General features: G+C 41.1%; 2 protein-coding genes across 4 annotated transcripts in view; one reads left to right on the top strand and one right to left on the bottom strand.

The window, feature by feature from the left end:
• The first annotated feature begins 3296 nt into the window (after positions 1–3296).
• Positions 3297–18105, top strand: BET1 (Bet1 golgi vesicular membrane trafficking protein). 2 transcript variants are annotated; one of them, XM_063324853.1, is made up of 6 exons: positions 3297–3460; positions 6546–6661; positions 9372–9428; positions 9936–10087; positions 11260–11343; positions 14534–18105. In XM_063324853.1, the coding sequence occupies exons 1-6, from the start codon at positions 3442–3444 to the stop codon at positions 14628–14630; spliced, it is 525 nt and encodes a 174-aa protein (XP_063180923.1). In that variant the 5' UTR covers positions 3297–3441; the 3' UTR covers positions 14631–18105. The 2 variants fall into 2 exon arrangements, with proteins under 2 accessions (XP_063180923.1, XP_063180924.1); XM_063324854.1 differs by lacking the exons at positions 11260–11343; positions 14534–18105 and having other exon boundaries at positions 9936–11241.
• Positions 13392–19841, bottom strand: part of LOC134511223 (probable acyl-CoA dehydrogenase 6) — a 92311-nt gene continuing 85861 nt past the window's right edge. For both annotated transcript variants that reach the window (XM_063324851.1, XM_063324852.1), the window contains exon 9: positions 13392–14221. In XM_063324851.1, the coding sequence (XP_063180921.1) occupies positions 14131–14221 (91 nt within the window). In that variant the 3' untranslated portion in view covers positions 13392–14130. The remainder of the gene's footprint in view (positions 14222–19841) is intronic.

Here is a 19841-nt window from a genome sequence, read left to right as displayed (position 1 = left end):
TATGAGTTCTGAACACCTTCCATGTGGCTAATTGGGATTTTATTTTACAAAAAATTTACGTAAAAATGAAAAATGAGACCCTTAACAATGAATCATAATTACAATCCTAGTGGGGAGATGTACTTATTTTACCTAGTTATGAATAAATCCATATTTATTAAAAAATGGAACACGAATCATGGGGGGGAAAGAAGGGTGACATAGAATATGCAAATATTGTAAAAAAAAAATCTTTTCATATTGCAATGCCACCAAATGTAATAATTTTTTTTTGACGATGTATGAAAAAAAATGTAAATAAGATTATACATAACAATGAGACTCAGCCCAGCTGTTACTAAAAGACATTTTCCTACTGCCTCCTGGAGCCTCAATTTTACTCTCTGGTTATTTAGTTACTGCATAGGCTGTCACCCTAACCCTCCGTCAGAAGTTGTGTTTGATGACACTATTGCTCCTAATAGAGCCCCAGTTAAAATCTGTAACACTCATGAAGAAGGTTTTCTCAGAATCTGTTCATCCTCTGTAAACTTTACAACATCTAAATTTTGCTGTTCTAAGCATGTAATCCTTTAAGAGACCTCTTTGTCCAGGCAAGGTAAGAAATGGGCCCATCCGTGAACTTCAGCTGGTTTTAGCATGAACAGCATCTAACCTGGTGATAGAACTTTCCCCTTCTTTGAAACAACTGGTGTGTTTCCCTGACCTGATGTAAATCAAGTCTCTAGTCACCAGTGATGGCAGCTTGTAAACTCCTGTAAGAATTGCTGAGTTCCAGACAAAATCCCACAGAGACTGGCTTCACACTGCACCATGTGGTGTCAGTTCTGCAGTTCATTTCTTCTCCTTGGCCTTCTCCTCTCTTTTGTACGTGCAACTAATGCCTTGGTTGCGATTTTGGATAAACTGCTTAAATTATCAAATACTAAATAAACTAAGAGGCCAGTTTCTACATTATACTCATTTTACTTTTTTGTACTTTTTTACTTTTACATTTTACAAACAGCTTTATAATGCTGCTTGAGATGTAGGTATCCAGATGTGACTGAGAAGTAAACACATGAACAACAGCTTCTCAATGTCTGTACTAAATTTGGGCTGATACAAGACTAATGTCTCAACTGAACTTGGACAAGTGGAGAGAAAAGGAATGCTGCAATTATTTGTGGTTTTCTAAACTGCAAAAAGATCCATGGTGTGTCTTAAAGCAATTGCACAGGACGTCAGCAGGAGGGCACAGGCCTTCTTATTGACAACAGTTATTTTATTCTTCCTTCTACAACTTTACCTGCCTACATGAAGACTCATGTTACACTGCAAGCTCACTGAAGTAGGAGCTTTGGTCTGCGTTTATATAGCTTGAACAAGTGGATCTTGGTCCAATACTGGGTGTTTTAGTTCCCACCAGAAGACAAATACCAAACCAATTAAAGACATGGCAGTACGCTGTAATTGGAAGAGCCAATGCACATCCTTTAGTCCAGGGGACGCCACACCTGAAATAGCAAACTCTGAATGGAGTCCATGATTTTCTTTGCTTTACGCTGGAACACTGACTCTGGTATCACCCTGGGAAATAAATTCAACCCACTGATATATAGAGTGAGTCACATCTTTAATAAAAGCCGGTAAAACCCATTTCTGATAAAGCATTGTAAGGGGTTAAAGAATGAAGAAGAAATTACCTTCGCAAATGAAATTCAAATCATTCGGAGAACTGAAAATTCAATAATAACGAAATCTGCAGGTTTCCAGTTCGAGTTGCTGTATGCTGCAGTAGCGTGCCTGCTACTTCTGAATAAATGGTGGGGAAAAAAATGTGGTAAAGCTCCACTCAGCACTGAATTTTAATTGACTGCCTGTTACAAGACAGCCACTGAGAATCTCCCCTTTTCCGAACAATAAAATGATTAAGGTACTGATGTCCTCCTGAAACAAAGGCTGAGACATTTTTTTTTCCTTTCAGGAAAACCAGTATAGGTTAGGGGTGGACCTGCTGGGAAGTAGTTCTGAGGAGAAGGATCTGGGGGTCCTGGTAGACAGTAAACTATCCATGAGCCAACGATGTGCCCTTGTTGCCAAAAAGGCCAATGGAATCCTGGGCTGCATAGGGAAGAGTGTGGCCAGTAGGTCGAGGGAGGTCATTCTCCCCCTCTACTCTGCACTGGTGAGGCCACAACTGGAATACTGCGTCCAGTTTTGGGCTCCCCAATTCAAGAGGGACAGGGAACTACTGGAGCGGGTCCAGTGTAGGGCAACTAAGATGATTAAGGGACTGGAACATCTCCCTTATGAGGAAAGGCTGAGAGAGCTGGGACTCTTTAGCCTGGAGAAGAGAAGGCTGAGGGGAGACGTTATTATGGCATACAAGTATCTAAAGGGTGGGTTTAAGGAGGACGGTGCCAGACTCTTTTCATTGGTTCACAGTGACAGGACAAGGGGCAATGGGCACAAGCTGGAACATAGGAAGTTCCGTTCAAATACACGGAAAAACTTCTTTACGGTGAGGGTGACGGAGCACTGGAACAGGCTGCCCAGGGAGGTTGTGGAGTCCCCTTCTCTGGAGATGAATTTCAAGACCCGCCTGGATGCAGCCCTGAGTGATGTGCTCTGGGCAGTCCTGCTTTAGCAGGGGAGTTGGACTAGATGATCTCTAGAGGTCCCTTCCAACTCTGAAGATTCTGTGATTCTGATTCTGTGATTCTGTGATCAATTCTTAAAAGTTTAATGCACGACAAAATGGGTAATGCATTGAGAAAATTCACAATTGGTTACATTTCATAGACTTTGCTCTGCTGAAGCCGCGGGGAGGTGGACGCACAGGGATGATGTTGCTCCGCCAGCTCCCGCTCCAGCTGGTGGCTGGCCTCCTGCCTCCATCTGCCCCCGGAAACAGCTGCCTCACGCTCCAGCTGCCCAAAATGCACACTTTTAGTAAATCGTGCCATTTTCAGGCCCCGCTTGTGAAAGCCCGGCCCGCACACTCTGTCACCCTGTCCCCTCAGAAACGCCAGGCTGGCTCAATGCCCTGGGCTGCTGCGGGGGAGGCCTCCAGCCGGGATGAACCGGAGGCTGGAGGCGGCTGGATGCTCTGGACGGGACAGGATCTCGACGGGTCAGGCCCTGGACTGGAACGCTTCTAACCAGGCCCCTGCCGCCGGGACGGGGCGAGGCTGGGGCGGGCCGGACCTCCCCTCAGCACCGCCTCCCGTCCGGCGGCCCGGCGCGGAACTACAGCCCCCATCAGCCCCTGCGGCCCGGCCTAGCCCGGCCCGTACCCAGCGGGCCGCGCGGCGCCGAGCGCTGTCGTGGCGCTCGGCGAGTGAATGAGCCGGGTGGCCGAGCCGCGCAGCCCCGCTTCCTTCGGGCGGTGTGGGTGCGGGAGTCGCTCCCGTCCTTCTCCATCTCCTTCTCCTCCCTCGGGCAGCTCCGGGCACGGCGATGAGGCGCGCGGGGCTGGGTAAGCGCGGCGGCCCGCGACGGCGGGGCCTGCAGCCGCCCCGGTGGCCCGCCCGGCCTGGCGGGGCCCTCGGCTGGTGCTGGAGGGTGCTGAGAGGGGGTGGAACGCTCGTCCGGGCCGGCCGGGGCAGCCCGTGGCCTGTGGGAGCTGCTGCCGGGGGCGGCGGGGCAGGGCCCGGCCCCGGGTAGGGGCTCCAGGGGGTGTCTGCGTGCGAGGGGCTGTGCCGGTGGGTGCGGGCCTGCAGCAGAGCTCGGGGCGTTGGGTGGGAAGAGTATTGTGCCCATTACCCCTGCTTCTGTCTCTCTTCTTCTAGCTCAGCTGGACTTCGGGAGCAGCACTGGGGCTTGTATTTAGTTGGGTTCGTGAATCGTTCCAATGCAGCGTTAGTTTGAGCCATGTTTCCATGGGCGGACAGATTTTTCACTCTTCAGTCAAGTCCTTTCCAAATTCTCAATTGTTTTTTTAACTTCGGTACTTCCATGTGTTTTCCTGCTATGTTTGGGGAAAAAAACCTCACCAACTGTTGTCAGTTTATTATAAGTATAACCTGATGCAAAGGCAGAAATCTCAGCAGAGTTCTTGCTGAGTGTTTTGAGAAGCTCAGGCCCCATTTTTCAACCAGCAGCCACATTGATAACTATAAACTTTGGACTCCCATGTCATGTTCTAGAACCATGCAGGTGCTGTGACCTCGCTCTAAAGCTTAGGTAATGTTTATGCCTCAGAAATCTATCACTGAATTCTGGTACTTTTTCCTAGACAGTGAATATTTAGGGGCTGATAAATGCCATGTGTATCGTGCTATACCAGATGTATCTGTAGCACCACCCTAGATTTACTTCTATACTTTCTATTTGTGTTGTGTAATAGTATTTTCACAGGATAAAACAAGTCTTGGATACACTTCTTACTAGATCAAGAGAGGTGCTGGGATGTTTATCAGAAAAAGGTGGCATTTGATAATGCCCAGGTCTTCAGTCCTTTCTTTGCCACTAACAGCTCGCTCTTAAGTCTGAACTGAGGAGGGTTAGACTGAAGGCCATCCAGCTCAGAATGCTGTTTCTGAAAAAGTGAAGTGATGGATGTTTATGGAACGAGTGCAGGGGAAAGAGCATGCCTTCTTTTAGCGTGTCTCTGGCAAACAGTGCCTTAAGGAACATCCTGAAATGACTTCTTAAACAATCTGATGGAAGGTCAAGCAGAGACTTGAATGTCTATTATGACTGTTACCAACTGCAGTAGAATTTGCTGCTTTCCCTTGACATTTCAACTGTCAGTCTAGAATTTCTTTTTATTTAGTAGGCTGGAAATAGAAGCTGGGCACCAATACTTCTGCTGTGGGCACCAGCTACCTGGTACTTCTTTTTTTAACCTGTTATTATGTTATGGTCATGTCCATGTTACAGGTCCTGTCAATGAACAGTGTTGCAAGACAGCCCATAGAACTGCCATGCTGAAGTTTCTGTCCTTCCTGTAAACAGTAGTAGCCAGGCTTCTTTCTACCTAGTGCTTTCTATTACATGGATAGAAGTGGCTCTGTCTGTTATTCACATATTATGAATGACACAGTCTATGTAATAATCATAGTTGTGGTATTTTGGCCTGAAGCTATGTGGTATATGAACTTATATTCAAAATTGTGCATCGCCTGGTAGGAAGTACTGTACTTAGATGCATTTGTAAAACGAGACAAAGGGAACAACCCTGACTCTCTAAATGATGTCATTTTAGTCAACTTTCTATACTTGTCATTGGTACGTTTAATTGAGGGGAGGGAGAATTTATTGACTCTCCCTGTGATGAAATGGAAACATGCATTTCACCCATTTTGTCTTGCTGAGAATTTGTTGTTAGCTTAATTCATAGAATAACACTAAAACAGTTTACAAGTGCAAACTAAAAAATTGTCATTACTTACACTTAAAGAACAGCTGCATGGGTTAATATTAAATGATATCTATTACGAAAGTAGCATCATAATTCCCTCTTCTAAAATACTAATATTATGTATGCCAAACAGACTGTGAAACTGAAATGGAGCTTTATCTGTGAATATGGTTTGTGTCTCTCTTCTCTCCCTTTTTCCTCAAAAAGAAAAAAGGCACCCAAGCACAAAAATCTTCAAATTGCATTGAAGAGGAATTAACCAAAGGCATTCAGACAATTTTAGTGTGGCATTCTGACTAGCCATATAAATATTGATTAATGTTATAGCTGGATTGATAGTTTAATTAATCTAGTAGGATCTTTACGATAAAGCTTATAATAGTTCTTTTCTGTTTGCCTTTCTCGGTTTCTCTTCTTTAGTTTCAAATCCTTGATTTGAGGCCTAAGACTGATTTTTGTCTAGACGGGACATGGCTTTAATTCTCCTTTGCCCATGCTGCTCTCCAGCTGTTGTCTGTAGAGATCTTAATTAGAGGTTGGAGTGAATGTGGGGAACTGAGGAGCTTTCGTTCCCTTCTGCTCCGCTTACTCTGCTGAGTCAGTTGTCTGGAGCTCCAAACAATAGTCCTGAAGCTCCATCACCCAAAAAGCAAAGGTAGGAGTGGGAACAGAACTGCAAATGGCAACAGAAATGGCAGTGTTCTCCTCAGGGGCCTGGCTTCTTGTCTGAGGTCTTGTTTGTAGGGAAATACATGTAAGGATCAGAGTATCCTCTCCCCTTTAAATGTGGGTGCGATCAAATGGTTTTTGTCTCTGTTAGAGAATGATCTCTACTTTCCTATCTTGAGTTAGGTTTACCGCTCTTATGTAGTGGCCTCAATGCTCCCTTCACGTCTCCATGTAATGCCTAGGTTGATTTCCACAGAAGTAATCTGAAAACGCTATGTGGGGAAAAATTTTTATACTATTAAATTACAACCATTCCTCAGGTTTCCGTCTTTGATTTGCATATTGAAAGATAATGTATACATTTGAAAAAGGTTGAATTTCTGTCTCAGGAACATGTGGTGCCTCTTTCTGATTGCTGAGGGTAACGTTAAGGAAATGCATTTTTAAGTGGGAAGCGTGCTTTGCCGCATGTGAAGGGTACTTGCTCCAATGGTCTTTTCTCTCTAACTACTGACTCTTGTGTTTACAGGCGAGGGAGCATCTGCTGGTAGCTATGGCTATACCAATAGTGGATACAGTGTTTATGAAGAAGAAAATGAAAGGTTAACAGAAAGTCTGCGTACAAAAGTCAGTGCCATCAAATCAGTAAGTATTTAATTATAGTGGTACCATCTCACATTTATTGAATCAAATTATATGGACCGGTCAAGCGGTAGACTTAGTTTAAAACATAAGTTTAATACAAGAAAGAATTATTGTCAACCAAAATGCACAATCTGATTCTTTCTTTAATTAGCTTTTTAGCTAGAGTCCGTTGAGTCTTTTTTTGCTAATCTTTAGGACATCTGTGGTGTTACCTACGGCTTACTGTCTGTCCCTGCAGAAACTAGAAAATGTGAGTTTAGGTCAGTAAACTGGCTCAGGTTCATTTAAGAAAATGGACTACTTGTTTTTGGTGTTACCATTGTGATTCATCAGCTTGTGCTGTAGCTGCTAATAAATCTGTAATGTAAAAACAGCTGTTAGAAATGGCACGTTAATATACTCTGAAAAAGAAATTTGTTATTTTAATGATTCTGATTCCTTCCAGAGATTGAGGACTTCTTTCAAGCGAGTCTAACTTAAAGACAGCTCTGTGATTAAAATTGTGTGGGGTTTTTTTCTTAAAACGTAAGATTTTTTTTTTTAAAAATACATCTTAGCAATAGGTGCTGTTTCTATGTATGTAGTAAAAGCCAATGAATTCTTAGGCTTAAACTCCTTCAAATTCTTATTACTAATAATATCCTGTTGCTTAAAAGAAATTTGTTTAGTCTTAAATAGCAAATAAAACCTTAGGTTTAAGGTAAGAAAATATACACCTAAATAATTTAGAGTAAGTTAAGGCTGTAAAAAGAAAAGCTTTGACCTTTGTTACAGAATTTCACTTCTCTTCCCCTTCTCTGGTATGTTCTATTTCAAATCAGTGTCCCAGGGTGTGTCTACAGTGTGGTTGCTAGTGCCCCATGGAGCAGCATGTGTGCTCTTTCTGCAGTTGCATCTTTTAGTGCAATGTAATGATCTTAAATATGGAATAATCTTCAGGTAATCTTCCTAGAAGGCTTGTGTTTCACTCTTGAGTTCATGATAGGTTGTGGTGAAATGCCGCAGTAAGAAATAATGAGATTTAGGTTGTGTCACAAAAAACATATGATTTTTGCTAATCCAAAGCATCAGGGCCTGGAGCACATTTCTCTCCCTTTTAGGAGCTGAGGTGGTTGTTCAAGGCCAGCATGCTGATAAGAACTGTTATGGAGGAAGAGCTGCTAAGAAGCCTCAGTGGGGATTCTCTGTTTCACTTGGGAGCTGTTTTTAAGCCGGCGTTCTACTGGCTGGCCCCCACCTTTGCTACGTTGCAGCTGTGTGGCAGCTCTGTTTGTGCCTGCTCTCACTCCTCCCTGATTCTGACTTGACCTTGGACCTGTCTCATAGCTGTCGATGCGCTGGGTGATGACCAGGCTGTTGCTCACCCTGGTTACTTACTACCTCTGGACTGACCCTCACTTGCATACTCGACTTGCCTCCTTGTCCTGCTGCGCCCTTGCTGTTTCACGACACAAAGCAGAGAAGGAATAGATAAGTTCACAAAAGAAATCCCCATTCATAGCATAGCAGCAACTTGTCAAAAGAGATGTGTTCGCAGGTTACAGGTGTCAGCTCTGTCAACACTGAGTCAAAAGGAATGCTCGTGGTCCTCTGTGCTGTATGCCAGTAGTTTTAACAATTGTTCCAGGAAATGGATAACTGATACTTACACATGACTAGACCTTGAATTTTTGGAAGTCCATGCAATAATTCTAATATGGAATTCCCTGTTGAAGGAGAAAAGGGGAGGAGGAGCATTGAGTACCTTCCGTGACTGTCTAGGCTCATCTAGTCAAATGACAAATATTTACTTTCCTAATGGTTACTGACAGAATACTGTGCCTGTGTCGTGGTTTTAGCCAATTGGCCAATGGCTGGCGAGAGATCCTCTCCCCCCCCCCCACCTCGTACATGGAGAGGAGGAGGAGAGGTAACGAGAGATTTACGAGTTTAGAAGAAATTAAACTACTTTAATGAAATATTAAGATATAAAGGAAATAATGAAATAGATACAGTATATACAAAACCGTATTAGGCTCCCAGGGTGACGTCACTGGCAAGCACTGGGGAAGTCCCAGGCTGGACTCAGCGACGGGTGGGAACTGGGTTCCACTGATGGAGTCAGGAACACACGGATCGGGGTCAAAGGCAGACGAACAGACAGGGTCCTCCTCAGACGTCGGCCATTGAAGGAAAAGGGTTGATCCTTTGATCCCTCAGCTTTTATACTGAGCGTGGGGCAGATGGGATGAAATACCCTGTTGGTCAATTTTGGGTCCCCTGTCCTGTCCGCTCCTCCCTGCAGGTGGGACCCCTCTACGCTTTTCCATTTCTGACCCTTCAATGGTGCAAATAACAAAATTAGCTGACCTTGGTTGTTATAGCAATAAGTATAAGCAAGACCCTCTCTGCGTACCATTCCTTGGCAGAAACTGTAAACATTGGTTTTATCACTCTGAGAATGAACTGTTTTCGACACAATATGCTATTAATTTCAGAGAGTTAGAAGAGGCCTAGCTAAGAAGTAAAATTACTAGATGAAAGTTGGTTCTGTTTTACCTCAAACTAGGACAGTGTGTTATTTTGGTTTTTGAAAATACCAGGTGCTGTTTTCACACTTTATTTGGGAAAGTGCTTGTCAAGTCATGTATTTTAGACTGATTTCCCTGATAACTGATTTACTGGTACTTAATACTTTCTGGTTTTTGTGTTTTTTTTTTTTTTTTAATAGCTTTCCATTGAAATTGGAACAGAAGTAAAAAACCAAAATAAAATGTTATCAGAAATGGTAAGTGTTTAGTCACTAACTTTCTTTAAATATGGGGCAGGATTAAGAAGTTAGTAATACAAAGCATTCCTTTTAGTGTGAACATCTGTATTAAATGTGGACTGTAAAATATGACCAATTCAGCAGCAGTATTTCTGTTCAAAAAGATAGATGTGCAAACGCATTACTTCCAATTCACAGTCAAGGTCTTTATACTTAGATATGACTATTTGTTTTCAATTAGCAATGGTATAGTAGTATTAAAAAGGCAGTTCTATATTTAAATGTATTTAAGAATAGAAAAGGGAAGCAAAAAATAAGGAAGTCAGAAATGCTTTTTTCACTTGCATCCATTTGGATAAATGGGTCAAAGTTTTTCCTGGTTAATTTTCAGAAACTGCCTCTGAAATAACATTAGTTTTGGAAAAACAGAAAAAACTACGCTTAGCAAGCTTTAGGGGTAATCTTTTTGTCCTCGGAGTAACATGGTTTTTGTTGTTTTCTTTGTTTGCTTGTTTTTAAATGTAGGATAATGATTTTGACTCTGCGGGTGGACTTCTAGGTGCAACTATGGGCAGACTGAGAACACTCTCCAGAGGAAGCCAGACAAAGTTATTATGCTACATGATGCTCTTTGCATTGTTTGTTTTTTTTGTGATATACTGGATTATTAAACTGAGGTGATGCATGTTACCATCGGTTTAAATTGTGTAATTTCAACTATAAAGCAGTCTTAATTAATGAAGACATTGATCTAAAGTGGCATATTCTGTTGATAAAACACATTGAAATTGTTGTGAATTGCATTAACTATTAATGCAACGTTATATATAGTTTTCTTAATGTATCGGAATTTTTCCCATCATCCCCTGTTTTGCGGGGATTATTCGTAAATATGCAGAAACTGCTAGCATAGTACGTTGTTTTTTTAGGGGAAAATAGTTTTTAGAATTGATTTAAAAAAAAAAAAAAAAACAAACCCGGAAAACAACGGTTGTTTGGATATGAAGTAACTGCAGAATTACAAAGCTTTCTCTTTCATTCTGCTTTTCATTCTGGGCCATGCTCTAAATTAGAGCTCCAGTTCCAGGCATATCGTAATTTCTAGGTTGCAAAAGCACGAAGAATACTTGGATCTTTCTGAATTGGTTTTATCTGTGGATTTTTAAAAGGCTAGCCTGAAGCTAACAAGTGTAATAGTGGTACCCCCAAAAATGATTTTTGTGTATAGGTCTGATGGTGCACATGTTGAAGTAGCTTAAACTGTGTTTTGGGGAGAAGTTACTTAAAACTGGATTGATATTTTTTTTTTTTTTAATTTAAATGTGACAAATCATGCTTATACATCTACTGTTTTAAGCAAATGCCTTTGATCATTGGGATCAACCAATATGGACACAGTACAAAGGTTTTCTTTATATTAAAAGTATCTAAAACTTAATGATTCCATTGAATCACTAAACTTTTACCATTAATAGTTTACTTTTCAATCTGTGATGATCCATAAATCTATACTGCATGATGTCTGAAATATGAGGTTAGATATTTTGAATTTTATATTAAAGTATATTATGATGCACCTGTTGGAGGTGCTGTCATATTCAGGATTTTTATTTTGAAGACTTAGCTTTAGCTCACCAAATAGTTTCTAATAGTTGAAGCTATTATATTGCTGAGTTTAACATTCAAAAAATTGTTTCCTAGACATTGAAATTGTATCTACAATTTTTGAAAAACTTTTGTAGAAATACTGTATAACATGTTGCCATTAATAACTAATTATAAAGTGACAAATAAAGTGTCCTGTAGTATTCTAACTAGTGTTGTTTATATACGTTCTTTTCTGCTGTAGAGTACCAGTGTACCTTTTTGGAAACAGTGCAGCATTTAAGGGGCTGTACTTGTGTGGGGAGCACCATGAAAATAAGAAATGGAGGTATATGCTACATTTCTTTCATGTTAGAGTTCATATGTAATAGAAGTGTGACATGTAAATCACTTATCTAATATGAAACACACAATGTGTAAAAGTAAATAAAGCTCAAATATTTCTATCCGATTTAATCTTTGACTGTCAAAAGGTCCGCAGTACTTCTACAAACAGACCATCTAAGTCCTAACACCAGGATAATGCAGCATCTCTATATGAGAATTGCTAGGCTTGTTAAACAACTACAGCGTTCCCAAAGCTAGTCAGTAGGACATAGTTTGCCATCCAAAGTTGATGCGCTGGTATGGTTTTAATGAGACAGTGGAGTGCAAGGTACCTAACAAGTGAGATGATAATTGCTGACGTATCTGTTTGACAATCACACTCCTCTGATAGTTGATCATCTTCTAGAAATATATTTCTGACTCTTAAATGTGGTGTCTGAACAATTTCTGGGCTTTTTTTTTTCTTTTTTTTAGCAATCAATCTGCCATACCAATAAAAGGAAAAAGTTTTTAACTACCTAATACAAAGTAGAAGAATGGGTGGATGCAGCTAGTTATACAGCCGATACGTTTCCTGTCTTTGTTCTGAAAAACATGCTGGGGTGTTCCTTAAGTCTTGACAGAGCACATATCGTTAAATGATTTTTCCTAGTCCTTCAGATCATATATAAAACCAATAGGATTTTCTTTTTACTTGTCAAAACGGATAAAGTAATTAATGTAGAATAGGAACTAGGTCTTCTTACCCTACACCCCCCTCCCATACTTTAGTGGTGCAGCACCGTGAGAGAAAATGAACTGGAGGGGAAATCTTAAGCCTACGTCTTCCTTTCTGTGTTTTTTAATTTAAGGAGGATTGTCTTTTTTTTTATAGTTGTCTCGAGAGGGCAGGAAATAGGGAGAAAGCTTAAGCACAAGGAATGTATGAAGCCTCCAACCAACTTTCTACATGTCTATTAGAAAACACACAAGGTTGGTTTTTTTAATTAAGTGCTAAAACACAACTTCATTTGGCTCTTTTAACGTGAACTTTCTGAACTGAAAGGCAACTGAAAGTTACGTAGTCAAAACTGTAACATGTTTCTGTATGGTTTTATGTTATTTTACTTTTTGAGCAAGTACAAGATGTAGCACATTTCCCTTTCTTCACTTCCAGTAAAAGTCAATTTTCACTTTAAAATCAGAACTAAGATCCTGCAAGTTTGCTTAGAATGATTATGGCAACTTATGTACAGGTGAAACTGCTTTGAGAATATTTCACTCGGGAAGTGGAATGGAAATTGGTGGGAAGCATGCATTGCAGCCTTAATATTTTCCTCAGCATCTGCAATTTACTGGTTATTTTCTGCTAGAAAAGTATTGCTCTGTCAGTTCTCTGTCTATTCACAGATAGTTTGCAAGATTTCAGGATGCTACAGTATGATCTTGTAGAATAAAATACACTATACAGTGGACATGACAGAAAAATACTAGTAGCATTTAATTGTACTTTTACAAAGTTACAGTTAATAGCAGCTGCATAGGAATACTGCAGTTATGGTTATTCTTGGTTTTGAAATCTTGTACATAATTGATACAATATTTATATATTGTTTTTCTCAATTTAATATAACTTAGACTCTACCTTGCAACCATACAGATCATTTCCGGTGGAAGAAAATACAATCTTTTAACTATCAAACTGTTAATCTTACAGTATCATATCATGGAGATTCCTTAGAAAATCCATTTGGTTACAAGCAAAATTCCATGGAAGCTTTTTTTTTTTTTTTTGCAATTAGGCAAGTTGTCTGTTCTGACTTTAGGAAGAGTTGCTGATGTTAGTTTTGAAGGTATGGCTGATAAGCAAGTAAATGTAAAGAGTAATATTTAAAGAAGATCAAATTGAGAATTTGTGCTTATCATAGCAGATACGTATTTCATATTTGTGTAACAAATCACAGTAGTTTTGAAAGTACTTAGCATACACGTTGCTTTAAGGTGACTATGGTATACAACATAAATTGTCCCATCTCATTTAAGTAATAACACACAATTTTCATACTGACATGGGTTTTTTTAATATTTTTCTTTAATAATTACACATAAACCGTGATACCTTACTGCTGAACTTCAGGCCTCCAAAAGCTTCAGATACAATTAAACAGTTGTGTGTAGAATTCTACAAATAAAAATCAACCCCCATTCCCACCACCAAACATCCATGACAAGGTGTAGTACAAGTCCATGAGAACTTGGCAAAGATGACAACGCTCATTTTAATGATTACTTGGTAAAATTCAAAGATAGGGGAGGTACTGTAATTGAGAGCCAAATCACTGTTCCAGTATTTGAATAAGGCAGGGAATAATTTGTGCCATAATGACTGATCTTGAGAGCAAAGTTACACTGAAATTAGATGAGGCTACTAGTAAAATCATAGCTGTGTTAATATGGAAGTTGTGTTTCTTAATTGGTGGCTTAGATGCTCTAAAATGTAGATATACCTTGATTAAAGACGACATTTATTTCTGGGTGCTTAGTGTGGATCACTAGACCTTTCCCCCAAAAAGTAACCCACCGAAAAAAATTTGCAGGAGGCCACATGCTTTCAGACTGCTTTGTATCAACAGAAAGTGGCAGAATGTAGAATGATAATGGGCAGAGACCCTGATAAGCAGTTCACTGGCAAAATTACTGTTATGTTTCCTGCTTATTTTACCCTTGAAACGTGTACTGGCTGTCACCTTCAGTGTGCAAAACAAGCCATGCTCTTGCTTGATAATTTTCAAGGAAGAGTGGAGATGCGTCACTTGGTTGGAAGTGTTTCCATGTATTTGCATATGATGGAAAGCATGGTTTCATCGGTCCCACCTCCTATTGACATTAATCTCAAGTCTCTGTAGAAATATAAAGAGTGGATTTAAACATTTGCATGGCTATCCTGATGGAACAAGTACACACTGTACATACCCATTTATTCTATGCATTTATTATGGAGCCGCTCCTACTACATTGAAACCCCTGGTTTACCAAAGTGCATACACGGTGGGGACAAATGCGTTGTCAGCGCTGTAAATATCCTTTTGTGTACACGGATGTTGCTAATTCAAAAGGCTTAAAATATAATTTGGCGCGTCCAATTTTCGGATTATTTAAAAAATAACTAACTTGGTATAATACTGTATTTTCATCTTGAAAATTCTGTTTAGGTCTCACCACTTTGGACTGGCATGTAAAGCATCACAGGCTCTTCCCGGGGTTTTCTGCTGGACCACCTGCTCAGATTACCTACACCTTACGTACTAATGCCAGTCGCCTGCGGAACACCTCACCCACTGCCTCCTCCTGCGGAGACGGTCTGTGATACTTCCCGCAACATCCCCACCGTTCCTTTGTCAAAGCTGTAGGTGCCTAAGCCTGCAGTTGAATTTTAGGAGGGGAGGGAGCTTTTGGAGGGCCAGCGGCAAAAAGTGTCTCAGCACTTAGCTTAACTGCGTGGTAAAAAGTCTATTAGTCAATCAGGACATGAGGTATTGAAGAACTGTACAGAGAAGGTACAATTTTCATTCACTTTTTTTTTTTTTAACTGACAAGCATCCTGGTCTCCCTAACGGCTATGTGAGATCAGGCATAATCCGTATTAGTGTTATATAGCAGTATAGTATAGTATTATATAGCAGTATAGTATAGCATTATATAGTATATAAAGCTCCTCTGCTTTAAAAATGATCAGCTGCTGCAAGCTTGCTTACTTTGATTTGATTTTTCTAATCGCACTCATTTAAAAACTGCTGTGAACATCACTGAGTCATCCCTAACAGTATTGCCTAAGTTCCCTGTGCTAGCCAGGCTGCAAACTACTGCAACCTTAAGCAATTTTCTTCACAAATTTCTTTTCTCCTTTGGGGATAAGAAAAAAAAAACAAAAAAACGAAACAAACCAAAACACTGCAACAGTTCTGCTAAACTGCCTCTGCTTAATTCAATAACCTGAATATTCCGCAGCTTCCTATGGGCCTCGTTGAAGGCAGCAGAGCTGGAGCAGCAATGGCAGGTTACTTGTTCTCCGTGCCACAGGGCTGTTTGCTTTTTCAAGCTGCAGAAAGCCCCTGCCAATGCTTAGCATCTTGCATCTTCACAGCACTGTAGCAACAGTAAGGAATTAATCCTCAGAACTCCTCTGTGATGCCAATAAAACCCCTCCATTATTCCATTTGCAGCAGGAATAATCCTGGGCACATGTGGCTTGTTTATATGAAGTTATAAAAAGGCAGGGGTAAGATCTGGCTTTGGTGGTGTGTGACAAATATGGCAGGTTATGACATATAAACACATGTTTTAAAAAACCAACTTTCACATATGTTTTTGAGTGTGTGTATATACGTGTGTGTGTGTGTCTTTACAAAATTGATGGTGATTATATTCTTGTCTCTATGGGTGAGATACGGAATATTTCCTGCAGAATCTACAGGCGGGTGACTAATGGTAATCTCTCCCCCAGGGAGACAGGACAGAAGGTTTCACCTAGTTTAAGAGGATCAAGATGACAAAGGACTCAAATGATTTTAATCTAGCAGGCCTCTTCTGGGAAAGAGACTTGCTTTCAGTGTAAGAAAACAAAACCACGGGACTAACTATCCTGCCAGGAGCTCTGTGAGGAAGCTGGGGAAGATGACATAGTAAAGTAAGCTTGTGGATCAGCTATTTAATGCGAGTTTATGATTTGATAGTTTATAGTATATCAATAATGCACAATTAATACGGCATATAAATATTTCAATATATCTAAATATTAGAATTTTATTGCTTTAGGTAGGCTACCCCTGGAATGCTTTTGATCTGGCACAGCAGCGCTTTGCTTTGATTTCTCCATTGCCTTGTTGCTGCCTCCCTGCAGCCCTGCTGAGGTGAGCACCGAGCTGTGATGGCTTCACCCTGGCCAAGGACAGCGAGGAACCAGCCCACAACGCACCGTACAGTTATGTAAAGGTGTCATTTTGAGCAACCAAACCTCTAGCTCCTTGTTGAATGCTATTTTCATTAGAGAGTGGGAGTTTGCCTGGGGAAAGAGAAAGATCCTGACCATTGTGTTCTGTCCCCCTAAAACACTCCCTGTAAAGAGCTTCCTGTCATTCAGGAAATCCCATGCACTTGAAACTTCCACTGTAGATTATAAGACTTAATTATACTCAACTAAATCAAGAGATATAAATGTTAAAAAGCAATCCACTTTTTGACGCATAAAAAAATAAATAAATTCTTCAATGCTGAGTTAAAAAACTGTACTTATGAGGGAGGATGAAGAACCCCTTCCCACCCATGAAACTCAATCTGGGTTATCCATAATTTCTAGTTAGGCAGCAAAAGGAACAAAAAGGACCCTCCACGTTGTCAAATCAAGTTTCCCATTCCCATAGGTACCATGTCATATAACCTCCTTCAGAAATGTATCAAGTACTGCTTTAAGGAGAAAAAACAAGCTCCCTTTAATCTTGCACTATCCTAATTTGAAGGCTGTCGCATGACAAAGTTGTTCTAATGATTAAGAACCCTGTAATTTACAGCCTGAATGTGTTCCTGAGCAGTATAATCCAGTATAGTCCTTCGGTTTAACGTTCCTCTTCTGGCTGGTGTTGAACCCTCTCCAACCAAAGCGCCATTCAACACTTGTTTTGCTCACTCCAAGTCGTGTCCATCACCCTGCCTGTAAACCTTTTGGTCCCAGTTATCCTGAAAATCAGGGCTGGTCCTTGCTCCAGTCTGTGCTCTCCCTTGCATGCGATTTCACTAGCCATGAAGGAGGGACAGGTCCCTACCTCACAGCGTGAGGAAAGCTGCTGATGTGCTATATAAGTGCTGAGGCCACAGCTAATCATAGAATCGTTTAGGTTGGAAAAGACCTTTAGGATCATCAAGTCCAACCATTAACCTAACACTGCCAAGTCCACCACTAAACCATGTCTCTAAGCACCATATCCACACCTCTTTTAAATACCTCCAGGGATGGGGACTCAACCACTTCCCTGGGCAGCCTGTTCCAGCGCTTGACAACCCTTTCAGTGAAGAAATTTTTCCTAATATCCAATCTAAACCTCCCCTGGTGCGACTTGAGGCTGTTTCTTCTTGTCCTATCACCTGTTACCTGGGAGAAGAGACCAACCCCCACCCCGCTACGCCCTCCTTTCAGGTAGTTGTAGAGAGCGATAAGGTCTCCCCTCAGCCTCCTTTTCTCCAGGCTAAACAACCCCAGCTCCCTCAGCGGCTCCTTGTAAGACTTGTGCTCCAGACCCCTCACCAGCTTCACTGCCCTTCTCTGGACACACTCCGGTACCTCAATATCTTTCTTGTAGTGAGAGGCCCAAAACTGGATGCAGTATTTGAGGTGCGGCCTCAACAGTGCCGAATACAGGGGATGATCACTTCCTTAGTCCTGCTCACCACATTATTCCTGATGCAAGCCAGGATGCTACTGGGCAAATGGCACACTAAATCTGTCCCTACCCTCAAGGTGATAAAACGTGATGGTGTTGTGCATCCCATCACCACTTAGTACCTGCAGCCGAGAAGCCGTGCCTGCTCAGGCAACTGCTCTACACTACATTTTCCTCTTAAAAGCCATATGGTGTTGAGATCCAGAAAGCCCTTTCTGGTCACAAACACCCTGAGAGGAGCCCGCTGCACTATCTATCTTCAATGCAAATGTCTTCACATAACTTAAAAGTCCTGAGAAAATAAACTAAGTCATTTTCTTTCCCTTTTCCAGCAGTGATCAGTGCCAATCAGATGTGGGGAAAAAAAGCCAGTTTTGGTGACTCCAGCTCTGTTTTTCCCTAGCAGCCTGCCTTTATGGCAGAGATGCTGCTCCCTGCTTCCCTGGTTAGGAGGCCATTGGTAAATCCTTCCCAAGGTTTACGTGGCTCAGAGTGTCACTGCTTCCCAGAAGGCCATTCACACACTGCTTCCTTTCAGCACAAGTTGCACTTCATTACAAAACATTTACCCTTTTTTTCCCCCAATTATTATTTTAAAGGTGTATTACTGGCAAGACTTTTTGCCACAAAATATATTGATGTACCCTCAAGTTTAATATCTTGTGACTTCTTCCATCTGCAGACTCAGATAGATTGCCTGTAGGCTCTTCAAATTAAGCAGCATCTAAAGAAGACTTTGATCCAGAGTGAGAAGTTTGAGCGAGCCACCAGCAGCCGTGCCTGCCAGTTCACGTGGCTCTGCCCATTTCCCCTACGGGGCATTTTGAAGGGACAGCTGAGCAGGACCAGGCATCACCTTGGTCCGCTCTGGACCTTCGCTCTGCTTTAAAGTCATCACTGTGCAGTTACCTACTTTGATTTGCCATATTAGAGCTAGATGTCATGTGCTCCACCTCCTAAATTCCCTCTCAAGGTACTCATAAAAGTCAACCAAAGCGGTAGACAAATGTCTACCACAGGACAAGAGGCACAAACTTGAACATAGGAAATTCCACCTAAATGTGAGGAGGAACTTCTTTACTTTGAGGGTGGCAGAGCACTGGAAGAGGCTGCCCAGAGAGGTGGTGGAGTCTCCAACTCTGGAGACATTCAAAACCCGCCTGGACGCGTTCCTGTGTGACCTGCTCTAGGTGACCCTGCTCTGGCAGGGGGGTTGGACTAGATGATCTCCAGAGGCACCTTCCAACCCCTACCATTCTGTGATTCTGTCTGTCACAAAACCTCTGCAGAAAAAGGTTGAAACTACAGATTTGTTTTCACAGATGACTGAAGAATCGTTATTAAGTCTTGTCCCAACAGTTACCTCCTGACTTCAAAGCAAATTGGTTTTGTCAGCAGAAACTGGTAAGTTTCATTTCGTTTGGTGCAACCATAAATCGTGATAATGACACAGACTGATTAAAAAACCCCAATTGTCTAGACTCATTCTAGTTTAGACATGCTTTGTAAGGAATGAAGAATATAAAAATTAAAGAGAGAATGAAACTGAATAAAGTATTTCAATTGACTTTGTGAACAGGAGGAATACAAAAAATAATTTAGAAGGAAATGCATTAATTATTCAAAACAAAATCCACTTAAAACTATACTGAATGGGGATAACATTATCATTTCTTCACTTGCTGCACTGTGAAAGACTCAGGAAAGCTTCATATTGCAATACCTGGGTGACAGTTGAGGGGAAAAAAGTGTGTTTTTCTCCTGCAGCTATGTGCAGTTGCAATGCTATTTACGCTTCATCTGTTTCACATGGGTAGTCAATCAATATTTTTCACTACTGCTTTCCTGAGTCTTTCACAATGCAGCAAGTAAAGAAACGATAACGTTATCCCCGTCACCAGTAAAACTGGTAAGAACTGGCAGCAGTTAGACACAGCGTTTAGTACTTAGAAACAATCTTAATTTAAAAAAAAGAACAAACTCTTTTAAGAAGACCTGACAAGTTCTTCCTATAACAAGTGTACATAATTACTATTAAGATACATAGATGACTACCTGAAATTTTTTAAAACTCATGTTATGAAGT

The sequence above is a fragment of the Chroicocephalus ridibundus genome, chromosome 2, assembly GCF_963924245.1.
Source record: "Chroicocephalus ridibundus chromosome 2, bChrRid1.1, whole genome shotgun sequence".
Taxonomy (NCBI): domain Eukaryota; kingdom Metazoa; phylum Chordata; class Aves; order Charadriiformes; family Laridae; genus Chroicocephalus; species Chroicocephalus ridibundus.
The sequence above is the reverse complement of the archived record's forward strand: the minus strand, read 5'-3'. Positions and strand labels throughout refer to the sequence as shown.